The 12870-nt window shown below is 36.2% G+C and overlaps 1 protein-coding gene across 1 annotated transcript in view; it reads right to left on the bottom strand.

Annotated features, from left to right (window-relative positions):
• Window positions 1-12870, bottom strand: part of dgkaa (diacylglycerol kinase, alpha a) — a 33911-nt gene that overhangs the window by 3585 nt on the left and 17456 nt on the right. The window contains exons 4-21 of the mRNA XM_079802713.1: window positions 11176-11305; window positions 9980-10054; window positions 9839-9888; window positions 9640-9714; window positions 9211-9327; window positions 5876-5993; window positions 5537-5625; window positions 4199-4318; window positions 3865-3963; window positions 3015-3101; window positions 2830-2903; window positions 2638-2712; window positions 2363-2448; window positions 2164-2253; window positions 1921-2081; window positions 1695-1759; window positions 753-843; window positions 200-377 (exon numbers count right to left, since the gene is read on the bottom strand). Coding sequence (XP_079658839.1) covers window positions 200-377; window positions 753-843; window positions 1695-1759; window positions 1921-2081; window positions 2164-2253; window positions 2363-2448; window positions 2638-2712; window positions 2830-2903; window positions 3015-3101; window positions 3865-3963; window positions 4199-4318; window positions 5537-5625; window positions 5876-5993; window positions 9211-9327; window positions 9640-9714; window positions 9839-9888; window positions 9980-10054; window positions 11176-11305 — 1780 coding nt within the window. The remainder of the gene's footprint in view (window positions 1-199; window positions 378-752; window positions 844-1694; window positions 1760-1920; window positions 2082-2163; window positions 2254-2362; window positions 2449-2637; window positions 2713-2829; window positions 2904-3014; window positions 3102-3864; window positions 3964-4198; window positions 4319-5536; window positions 5626-5875; window positions 5994-9210; window positions 9328-9639; window positions 9715-9838; window positions 9889-9979; window positions 10055-11175; window positions 11306-12870) is intronic.

Here is a 12870-nt window from a genome sequence, read left to right as displayed (position 1 = left end):
ATCCTTTATTGAACCATTTCAGAAACTGTGAGAAAAGATGTGATGCTGCAGTGTATATTATGAGAAACATTCTAGTGTTTTTTTGCCTTTGAATGCATGTAAACCTATTGTAGGAGACCTTCAAAACAATATTAGGAACTTTTAAAATAGCATTATAGGGGCACTTTAAAAGTTTCTCCCTGTATATAATGAAACGTACCTTGTGGGCTCACTTTTAAGACTTCGGGGTCTACTATGACCTCGGGCAAGTCCTGGTCCGCTTTGTCACTTTTTTTGGCTTCACCCCACAGGTTGGAGCCGCCGTGCATGCTGGGAATGTTGAGGACGGCGATGCCCTCCAGAGAAAGACTACTGAGATCCAACTGGGTCCCGCAACACTGGATAAGGCCAGAGAGAGGTGCTGGGGTCAGTTCCGTTACATTTTCCATATTCAAAATTGTTTAAAGGCAAATACTTCTAACGTGCGCAAGCAGATTTTTAAGTAATGAATTGATTTTTGCTTCATATTCTGAATGAATGCACCTAATCTGGTAGATTGAAATGGCCCTGGCTTGAGCTCTGACAGACGACTAATACCAAAAGCAGGTTAATAACAGGTGTTATCACTCTAATGCCCTCACTGTGCTCATGCTTTTTAGTTGATGCTTTTTGATAAGCTTTCAGCACAAGGGAGGAAGGAACAAGGGCAGCTGGAATGATCAATAACTCTCATGGAAGTGTGATCTTTTTTTTGTTAGGCATTTTTTTCTTACCTCAATAGTGAGACACTCCTTGAGTTTTTTACAAGATGCTGAGATTGTCTCGGACGTGGCAAATTCAAAATACCACAGTTTGTTCTTCATCCTGAAAGAAAGATGTATATGCGTGAAGAGGAAGCCACAAACTCAGGCAAACTTTTTTTTGGTTTATTTTATGTTTTTTTTAATGTTTTTTTGGTCATATGGTTCCACCCAAATCAGAAATGATCATTAAATTGGATGCAGCCAAGGCAAACTGTTTTTCAAAAAATAAATAAATAAATAAAAAAGTAATAATCAAACTATTACATGTATACACTACCATTAAAAAGATTGAAGATTTTTTAAATGTTTTTGACAGAAGTCTCTTATTCTCACCATGGCTGCATTTATTTGATCAAACATGAAATGAAACAGTAAAATTGTGAAATGTTATCACAATTTTAAAGAACTGTTTTCTATTTTAATATATTTTAAAATGTAATTGATTCATGTGATGGCAAAGCTGATTTTTCAGCATCATTACTCCAGTCAGTGTCACATGATCTTTCAAAAATCATTGTAATATACTGATTTGGTGCTAAAGAAACACTTCTTATTTTTATCAATGTTGAAAATGGTTTTGCTAATTAATTATACTTCTGATTAATTATAATGTGCCCTTGATGAATATGTATATGTATGCATGTATGAGTATGTATCCAAAAATGTATAATTTATATAAAATCCACTGTTCAGAATCAATGTGCATTGTAATGGACATTAGACATACGCCCTGTTTATGAACACAGCATAATTATAAAAGGCCAAGACTCCAAGACTAAAATTAGGTGATGGTTTTTGTGAAAATTATTAATATTATTTAAATATTACAATATTGTCAATATTACAAGAAAATATTGTAAAGGATAAGTAGACCTGTTGCCTCTGGAAGGGTTTAGTGTGTGACACGCTCACCTGCTGTTGAACTTCTGTGGATGTTTCTCCCTCATGGTGTGGAAGCGGTGAGCAATGGAGGCATCCTGTTCCAGACACAGCAAACCAGAGAGAATTGAGTAAAATAACATTTTTTGTAGGTGTTTTTTTTTCTTCACATATTATATTGGCAGAAATTAGGGTCTTGAAACTACCTTAAAGGTAATGTATTAGACGAGAGATGAATGCTGAACTGTATGTGTCTTACCACTCCAATGGAGAAGTAGTTGTTGATGATTTCGTAAGGAACAGGATCACCTCTCTCCTGACTGTCCTCCAGGGTCACCTGTATGCTCCAGCGATCCATCTGAACCACAGAACCGCCCTCAATGTCCTTCAGGATCCGGCCCAGATCCATCCCGTCATAACCTACAGCATCATAACCGTGAGAGACACTAAATATAGACATAAAGGCACATGTTCAAGTTTCAAGTTCAGCTTCTGTCCTCACCTCCTCCCCATCGAAGACAGCGTGCAAGATCATTTCCTGTGCCAAGAGGAAGCACGGCCACCGGGGGGCGCACTGGCAGGTTGGCTTTATCTTTGAGGAATTGAAAAGAACAGTTGGTTGAAAGTGAAATGAGAGCATTACAATGCTCTACTATTTTGCTGTGAGTGTCACAGAAAGTATGTTTGATTTAGTTTCTAACCTATAGCGTCAAGGATCCAGCCCACAGTGCCGTCCCCTCCACAAACTAATATTCTAAAGTTAGGCAGATCTCTGAAGAAATATAACCTGGTTTGGAAACAGAAGATCATATAGATTACCACCACAAGCTTCTATGAAAACATAAAATGTGGATGATATCATGCATTTTTCATCTTAAGTCCATTTTTAATAGTTTTGTTTTCCACAAGTTCAACCAAGTGGACGCAGGGCACAAATAAATACTTGTATATGCTGAAATAGTAGGGAATTACTTGCCCTGGACCTGGTCCACCACTGGTAAGGTTATAAACCTGCCGAGGATTCAATAAGTACTGGAATTTCCGAAGGATTCTGTCAAACACAAATGTAGAGATTGAAAACTGATTTAAAATACACATATCTAACACACAATATGCAATTAGATAACAACAGATGGATGAAATGATGGATGGATGGAAGTGTTCTCACCTCTCTCCCTGTTTACCGCCACTTTTAGGATTTACAAACACCAAAAGAGGATGAGTGTCACGAACTGGGTTTATCTGTTTGGGGACAGGAAGCTGTGCTTTAGTTTCACTGCCGTCATTCAGTACCTCTTGTCTCTGCCTGGTAAGATAGCAGAAACATAAAAGACTGTCCAAGATGTGCCTTACCTGTAGTACCTGTCCATCAGGTGTAGTGTTGTGGTCACTGTCATCACCTGAAAATGCGCAGCTGTTCTTTATGCAGTTTTGCCTCTCCTAAGTGAGGAAACAAAGAACAAAATATACAATGGATCTTTCATGTTGTTTTTAGCACAATAAAATGGTGTTGTTGTGCTTTTTTGCAGCCATAGAGCTTTGCTGGCAATATTTATGATCTAAACAAGGGGAAACCTAATATTTTTAATCCATTTGTGGAAATATTTCTTGGAATTACCGTAGATAAAAACAGTCTAGCACAGTGGTTCTCAACCCTTTTGAACCTTTTTGCCCCCTACTGTCCAACACAATATTCAAAGGCCCCATATGTAATAAAATATTATCAGAATTCTATTCTATTCTATTCTATTAATCTATATACACTGATGAGCCAAAACATAATTACGGTAAAGGTGAAGCGAATATCATTGATGATCTCCAAGGCCGCATATTAAGGTCTGGTAGATGGTACACAGCAAACAATCAGTTCTCGTAATCAACGTGTTGGATGCAGGAGAAATGGGCAGGAATAAATATCTGAGCGACTTTGACAAAAGCCAAACTGTTATGGCAAGGCGACTGAATCAGAGTATCTCTGAAATTGCAAGGCTTGTGAGTTGCTCCCGGTCAGCAGTGGTGAGAATTTACCAAAAGTGGTATGAGGAGGGACAAACCCCCACGTGGGCCCCAGGCCCTGGTTGAGAACCATTGGCCTAGCATTAAATTAATTAAATAAATGTAAATGAGTGTATTTTGCTGTATAGTATTTGCTTGTATCCATGAAATGTACTGGGTCTTCCAGAGAGACTTCTGTTTGCATTACCTTGATTATGGGATAAATTGCCCATGGTGGTAAGATATGATCTTTGAAAGGGCCACAATCACATTCGAAGGGGTCCTGGGTTGCACACTCATCATGTCTCTAAATTATGACAGTAAAAAAAAAAAAAAATGATGAACCAGAGTGAATATGACAAACTGACCTGCTTCATTAGGACACACATCCTACTTTTGATATTGAGTGATATTTTATCAGCAGTGTTTAGTTTTTTTTTTTTTACCCAACTGCTACCAAGTATATTTTAATCTCTTATCATATAATGATTCATTAGTTACTGTATAATGTACTGTAGCTTTTCAGAAAGTCCCAGTCTCACCATGGTGTGACACCAGACACAGCGTTTCCCAGTAAGGCCGTGCAAACTCTTGATCTTCTTCTGACACCGGTCACACTTCCCAGAATCACAGTTTCCGCTCACCCAGTCATGGCCCGAAATCTGCATACAAACAAATGAGATGTACATATGCTGTTTACATTTCCAGTGTCCATATGATGGCAGTACTAAAAAAAGAAGCTTATAGGAGATGCTTGAGAAGGGTCCCTTCTCTGCTAGGCCCAATATGTCAGATTTACAATAGAGCACTTTAGTGAGGCACCCTCATCACAGGGCCTGGAAAATGTTCACAGTTGAAAAGAAATAAACAAAAATTTTTAAAGATATGCAGCCCATTTTTACATTATTTAAAAGAGATGTGCTCAGGGCCTAAAACTAACTTTTTGCCCCACCTGTCAATCGCCGGTGACTTGACGAGTTTGTTTGCCCATATAATCTTAAAATATTAGGTTAAACTTATTTGGCTTGCTGTCCACTGATGAGGGGCTCGATGACGCAGCTTCAACTCGAGCTCTGATTGGAAGATTAGATGGGCTCGCTCCTCCCTAAATTCACTAAAGTTATAAAAAGTTACTCAGTCAAGAGCAATGAGTGATTGTGTTTTGTCTTTTGTTGTTTGATTAACATTAAAAACACAGACAACAGCAGAAATATTAGGCTGTTGTCACTTTAAGAGCTAATGCACGGATCCAGTATACTGTTTTGCGTTTTATTTCTCAACTGTTTAGGTTCACTTAAGACACAACTGACTACGTTTACAAGGATAACTGCCAAGACCATATTGTTTGAATATATCTGTTCAAGAGCATGAAGACGGGAAAGAGAGCTCAATTCAGTATTTGTGCGTTGTCTTGAGTTCCCCTTTGCGTCTTCTTGAGCTTGAATATTAAAAATGGCAAGGCTTAAACTTTCGTGACGATGCAGCACTGGCCCCTCAACTGTCCCGAGCGTCATTCACGTTTGTTCATGTTCAAGTTCTCACAATTTTGCATTGTCAGAACTCAGAATTCATAAAAACGTTACCGGCCAACTGGCGATTGTCACCATTTCATATTCTTGCCAACGCCGAATTCTATCTAATTTAATCCCCGGATGTACTTATTAAAATGTATTCTTTTTATTGCTTTTGTTAGTTTTATTTTAGTAAAGGTTTTTCCTTTTTTATATATAATTTTATACAGGTAGCACGAAGGGTTTTGTGCATTTTTTTATGTTGAATGCAAATTACTTTTTATGTTATGTCATACACTCCTTGGATTTCTAACAGTATCGAGTAAAAAAAAATTAATTAAAAAAAAAAGAAAAAAAAGGTGTGCTTACCCCGGTCTCTTTCTTTGACATCACATATGTGCGGGAGCAAGGAGCCGGGTTTTTATTGGCACACCGGCCGTGGACTGTGTATTTGCAGCCTGTGTAAGATAGCAAATGATTGTCATACCAAACAGATCAGAACTAAACATATGGTTCACTAGGAAGACAAACCACAATATACATTGATATATACATTATACATTGGATTTCTGAACTACATCTTGACAATTTTAGCATTTTATTTGTTAAAATTAAACATTTTATCGGCATATTAATAAAAATATATTGATTACATTTGCAAAAACAATCTGTGAACCTTTCTTGCAAATTACCCAGAATTCCACTCACAGGTGCAGCAGAGACCCTGTTTGCGGAGCCCCAGCAGCATATTCTGACAGACGTTGCAGTACACAGGCTTGTTGAAATGTTTCATCCTCCACAGGTGCTGGCCGTCTCTTTGGGTTATCTTGGGAAAGCGGAAAAAATGTCATGTTAGAGAACAGGTCATGTTTTTCTTGAGGCTAACGCTTTAAATTCTTTAATGTGCCTCTAACCAGTGTTAGTTACAAGGTAAAAAAAAGGTAAAGAAACAGCTATGACATATGTAACCTCATGACAAGGAAAAGTTCACTCATTTCAAACCTGCATGACTGACTTTCTTCTGTGAAGCCAATATTTTGATATTTAAAAAAATGTTCACACTGTAAGAGTGTTAAAACGATAGCTCAGTGATAATTCTGATTCAAAAAACGACAAGCACAATAAATGTATTCCATATGACTTTTCTAGGTCCTCCGAATTGAAATCCTCCTCCAGTAAACTGTTAAAGGCACAGTATGTAAGTTTCACTGCTAAAGGGCGCTTATTCAAAACAAAACTGTAGCTTGATGATGCCGTGAATGAGCATGGAATCATGGGAGTTGTAGTCTTGACTCTTCACATCCACAGGAAATGGATGGAAAGGAATCTGAAGGACTCGTGCAGAAATCATGTTCATGAATGAGCGAATGTATTAAAGTTTTATTAACGTTACGTGATAAGAAGCAGGATCGGTCTCGGAGCAGGACCGGTCTCTGAGCTTCTATTATGCTTATGCTGCAGTCGGCCGCTTCGGATGTGCTTCGGATGTATTTTTTAGTAAGTAAAGTAAAAAATAGTGTTGTCTCTGAGGCATGGTAAAAACTTTACCCGCGGTGAATCAAAACGAGTGATTCAAACAATAAGATTAACCGTGTTGTGCTGTGCTGTATAACAATGATTCGTTTTCTGTTGATAAATGTATATCCAAACAGTTGCTTGTCTGTCTAATAAAATACATACTATATTAAAGAGTCTTTGGTTTTTCCATGGTTTCTACGGAAATCAGGGGTGGCACGGATATGATGTCATTGACAGGCAACGCAAGGACACGGTCCATAACACTGGTTAAAATACCTGATTACTCTGGATTTAAACATTGCTGGTAACGTTTGGGATAATGTAAGTACACAGGTCAACAAAATATATAACACTGTTCTAGTGTTTTTTTGGATATTTTAATCTAAAAATCTTCTTACATATTGTGCCTTTGTGTTAAATGTGTGATAGCATTTACCATTGTTACATTTTCGTGAGCAACATCCAAATTCAATAGAAATCCATGCGATTGAGAATTTTGCACAAGGGCGAAAGATTTCCCCAAATGCAAATTTGGCACGTTGAACAAAAAAAATCTGCTTCCTGCTAAATTTAGCTGAAATTTCACTAGAAGTCATGATTCATTAACAATTTGTGATTTGCTTTGTGAACAGGATCAATTGTTTCAATGAAAAGAATCGGCTCTTGAGTTCAACTCACTGATTCAATGAACCGGTCGTAGCTTACTGGATGGAAAATTTTGTAAATCCTCACTTCCGAAGACTTGCAATAAAGCGCATGGTGCTTTTTGGTAGTTTTTTTGCCTTTTTTAATCTTAATGAGATGAAAAGCACTCATCTATAAAAAGAACAGATGACGTTCTAACCGCAAATAAAATGATAATCAGTGGAAAGTGTTTTTTTAACCACTTTCAGTGACTCATGTGTTCAGTGTCGTCTTGTTTATTTCGCTTCCCTATCTTACACCAACTGGCTATTTTTTATGAATTTAACGGCCAGCTGGAGGTGGTTAGGGTGGGCTAAGGACATTGACTCATGCAGTCACATCAGAGAATTATTAATAATTCATAATATTATTGGTTTGGATGACTCAGGCGGGAACTTCAGATGGCTGAACAGGAGGTCAGAAACTGTAGACCACACAGCCATGCTGTAACTGTGCCCAATGGCTCAGCATAGCCCTTGTGCGTCGCTTGGGCAGGTAGAAATAGCACACGGGGAAGTCCCTTGCTTTGAGACATGGTTGAGCATAACCATGCTACAAAGCTCTGGATCACAAATGCAAGACAGTCGGCAATATGAGTTTAAGATGACTAAATGCATGTCAGCCCTGATCTATAAGTAGCCGACTGTGACCGCTGGTCTTAACAAATGCCTCGTAATCATAACGTCTGTATTGACTTTGTGTATGTGGTTTAACTGTGAATTACACTTATATAAATTTCTAGTCTGACAGTGACAGTAGCTTAGCATTTAAGGGTTGAACTCTGGTTTTTATCATATTTAGATGTATTTAGTCATGGAAAAAAGCTGCTGTTAACTCTGTGGCTTGTCTCCAGGTCATGCACTGGCACAGTGCGTACAGACAGAGGAGTTTTGGGAGTTATATTGCTCTCTGGAGAAGTGTGAAGCCAAATACTGCTCTAGCATTACTTGCTGAATTCTAGCTTGAGTTTGCATTTTAAACCTGTCAAGTGCCTTTTGTGGCAAGATGCATGTCAGGGATATTCTGAATGCACGCCTTCTTCAGATGCAAGCTTATTTTAATGAGATGTTACGTAAAGTAGATCCTATGCATGGCGTGCTAATGAGATGCAAGAGATGTCTGTTTTGCATCGCACTGTTGATACGTTTTTTGCTTCCTTCTGGTTAGGGGCCACCACTGACATGTGCTGCAATATTTAGACTAATAGAAAATCAATATGGGTTTATCACTGACAACCCCCAATCGTAAATATATGGCCAAATGTATGTGGACACTTGAACACCATCCATATTTGCTTGTTAAAAAAAATAAAAAATAATAATAATTAAATAATAACATATTATTTGGTTGTGCATTTAAGCATGCATGTACACACATGTTGCACCGGCCAGGGTTTAAATGAATTCATTTGAATTAGTTTAATAAATTAATCAGATTAATCAAATAAATTACACATTTAAATAATACAAATTTAAATAAAATGAAATATTAAAAAATAAAATGAAAAATACTGCTAGTGTTCATTTGGTCGTGTGTATAAGTGTGTGCGTGCATGCAAACAAGCTTGTGTTAGAAGTGTCACTGTTGCTTACACCAGTGCAAAGTCAGCAGGCCTTGTAACTATGGTGAGGCTGAGCGACACAACAGAACTGGATGTGTCCTCAGATAGACAGAGTGCAATAAATACATACATCTACTAAATTTTACATTGTTTTCTCTGTTACTGTCTGCCACTCGGTGTAATCTGAGGTATAGTCTTGTACCCTCCAAAAATAGCACTGCAGCTCTCTGACTTTGCATCTGAAACTGTGTGAGAATCTGTGCTTGTGTGCTTGTCCTACCTTCAGTCCCAGTAAAACCAGTAGCGGGACGTTATTCATTCCCCCCTCCACCCATTCCTGTAATGACACCGTTCCACTGCTATCTGCGTCAATAGCTGTCATCATATCCTTCAGCACCTTAGAACAAGCACAAAGTGCAATGAGATTGTATATTCTCTTGTATTGGTGTGTCTGTGGATTTGTGTTGTAACATGTACATGATGCAACTAAAGGATCACCTCCGGGAATCATTTGAATCACAAGGAGCAACATTACGCAAACATCTTGTCAAATTCTTTATTCCCCTTCCGACAAGTTGATTCATGCCATATGAGGGAGGAATGTCTCTTCAGCATGGCGTGGTTACGATGGAAAATTTCACGTCAAGAGCATAGGCATTTCACTTCTTCCCGGCAAATGTTACGCACGCACAAACAAAATTCAACTCACAGGCCTCAGTTCAGACACATCCCAACCGAGGTAATCTGCTGCATGCATCATCTGGGCAATAATGCGGTCCACTTCCTATTTAACAGAAACATGACTGGTTACAGATATTACCGAAAGATGCAATTTGAGCACGATGATTCAGTTTTGTTACATAATGAGGAATCGGAAGTGGATTATATTTCAGACTAAGACCACCCACCGAACTGTCCAGAACACCATTGCCATCTCTGTCATAGAGTCTAAAGGAAACTGTGAAGGGGAAAAAAGGGGGATGTATTGCAAAGTTGTCAACAGTTATTAGATATCTAAAGTGGCAAAAAATCAATCAATTGAGAATTACATTCAAGTTTGTCCCTGGGCTGCCCATCTTCCAGGAGAGAGAAATAACAAGATACATCCTTCAGAAAAACTTCCCCTTAGAGAGAAAGCACAGACAGGCATATGTTATATATTCACAATGCAAGAAATCCTTTGTTTCACTAGTTTAATTATTTTAAACTGGACTTTTTGAGTGTTGTTAAAAATAAATAATTATTTTCAAAGACGGGAAACTTTGACGGGATTTTGTTGATGTTGTTTTCAGTAACTAAAGGACTAGTCAAAATAAACTGATAGCATTCAAAAATTCATTTAGAAAAAAGAAATTCAAACTATGATAAAAAGTGTTTAAATAAATAAACATGATTCCCAGTAATGTAACCAATATTTTTTGTACATGTACACTATAATTCAAAGGTTTTTTGTCAGTAAGACTTTCTTATTTTCACCAAGGCTGCATTTATTTGATAAAAAGAGTAATATTGTGAAATAATATTACAATTTCAAATAACTGCTTTCTATTTTTAATATATTTTCCTGTGATGGCAAAGCTGAATTACCCCATTACTCCAGTCTTAACTGCTTGATATTTTTGTGGAAACTGTGATACATTTTTCAAGATTATTTTATGAATAGAACGTTTAAAAAAAAAAAGTTTTTTTAATAATAGTGCTGTCAAATTGATTAATCGCATTCAAAATAATAGTTTGTGTTTACATAATATATGTGTACTGTGTATAATTAATATGTATCTATAAATACACACACAAGCATGTATATATTTAAGATTAAATTGTTATAGTTATATATAAAATATTAATATTTAATACCAATTATATATATATATATATATATATATATATATATATATATATATATATATATATATAATTGGTATTAAATATTAATATTTTATATATATATATATATATATATATATATATATATATATATACAGTATATGCATGCAAATATTTCTGAAATATATACATGAATTATACTATTATTTTGGATGCGATTAATCGTGATGAATCGATTTGACAGCACTAATTTATAACATTATAAATATCTTTACAATCACTTTAATTTAATGCATCCTTGCTGAATAAAAGTTATAAACAAAAAAACTGACCCCAAAATGTTTTAACGGTAGTATATATGTGTATGTACATATACATATACAAGCATTTTGTATATACAAGCATTTACATAACCCACTGTTTTCATCTGATTTTGCCGACTCTGAGTTCTGGAAGGATTTGAATAGCCGCTGGCACAGATTTGTTGGGAAGTCCTCCACCTCCAAATATGTCTTCAGGAAGAGCCGGAAACCTTCCTCATCAATGCACTAGGAGAATATGAAGAAGATATATCATTTTGAACAATAAAAGATGAGTGTGCCAGTTTAAAGGCTTTTATGCATTTAAGGAACACAGAACACATACACAAATATGAACAAACAATTCACACACATATTGTTTTGAATATATCATTGGGCTTTTTAATAACTTCTGTTTTGGTGATTCATTCAGAAGGTACACATTATTGGAAACTAATAAAGTCATAAAATGATCTGGAACCCTCTCAAGGGGATGTAATTGAGATCCAATTAGATTCTGCACTACAAACCTAATCCTAGTTCTACTAACAGTGCCTGCTGTTCCTGTCCTAGTTCTTAACAGAGGGGAAAAAACAGCAAGATGTATTCAAACTTCAAAGACCTCAGGATACTGCTGTTCTATCTGGAGTAAAAAGAGGAAAACCGAGGCTGCTACATTCACATACTCGCCCATTTTGATTTCCATGACATAATTCAGTGTTTATTTTGTTTAAGTCACCCAACACAAGCAAAATACAAAGCTCAGAATGAGACGAACACAAAATTCACTGAAACAAATCTCTTGAACGAGAGCCAAGTCAGCACAGTCAGCTGAAAAACTAGTGCACAGATCAGGTATACTGAGCAAATCTTTGGCATATGAGCATTTCTGAATAACAAACCTTTAAGAGCTACAATTTCACACCTTCCTCCTTTACACTGCACTTCCTGTTGTTCATCTATTACAATTGTCATCGGAACCATTAAACATAGGGTTAGGGTGCATAGCTTGAACACTTTCTTACTCCGGACAAGGATGATACCAAAAGGTGTAAAGCCTGACAGATGAAATAATACTTTTTTGAAATGGAACAGTTTATTGAACCAAAAAAAAAAGCATGTAATTTGTGTGTTGTGTCATATTTGATATATCAGGCTTTTATGGCCCATATAGTGAGAATATGGAGCTCACACTTGAGGAAGCCATTTTTTTTTTTATTTACAGGCCCAAACTGAGCAAAAATATGCTATTTGACGCAGATGCAGTTATTTATATGGACTAAATTTGAGATTATTTAATATTCTGCTTGTAATGTAAATTAATGAGATATTTTAAACGGTTTATAAGACTACTTGCAAAAAAAATGCATATAAATAGCAGTTGTCACTCTTTATCTCCCAATAATAGGTTTTAGTAAGATGATATTTTATGATAAAAGCTCTGTAGTTTTTACTGTGAGGAGCAAAACATAAAATTCAATGCAATATTTTTATGATTGAGACAAATAAATGTTCCTCACAAAAACCTGTTGTATCATATTTGCCCTTACAAAAAAGAAGTTTATTCAAGTGTTCTATTAGTATACTTCTTTTAAAATAAAATTAAGAAAGTACTTTTTATACATATCAGAAATATCTATATATAGATATTATAAATAAAAGTATAATGAAGTATTCTAAGTATACTTGGCTTGTAGTTGTGTTCACTCTTTTGATTGAGTAGCTATTTAATATTTTTTTCACATAATCTTATAAATTTGCATTGTTGAAAATATGTTCCTAATTCTGAGTATCTGAATGTTTGTGTATGCTAG

This window comes from Gobio gobio, assembly GCF_949357685.1.
Source record: "Gobio gobio genome assembly, chromosome: 21".
Taxonomy (NCBI): Eukaryota; Metazoa; Chordata; class Actinopteri; order Cypriniformes; family Gobionidae; genus Gobio; species Gobio gobio.
Note: the sequence above shows the minus strand (reverse complement) of the source record. Positions and strands in the feature narration are given on the sequence as shown.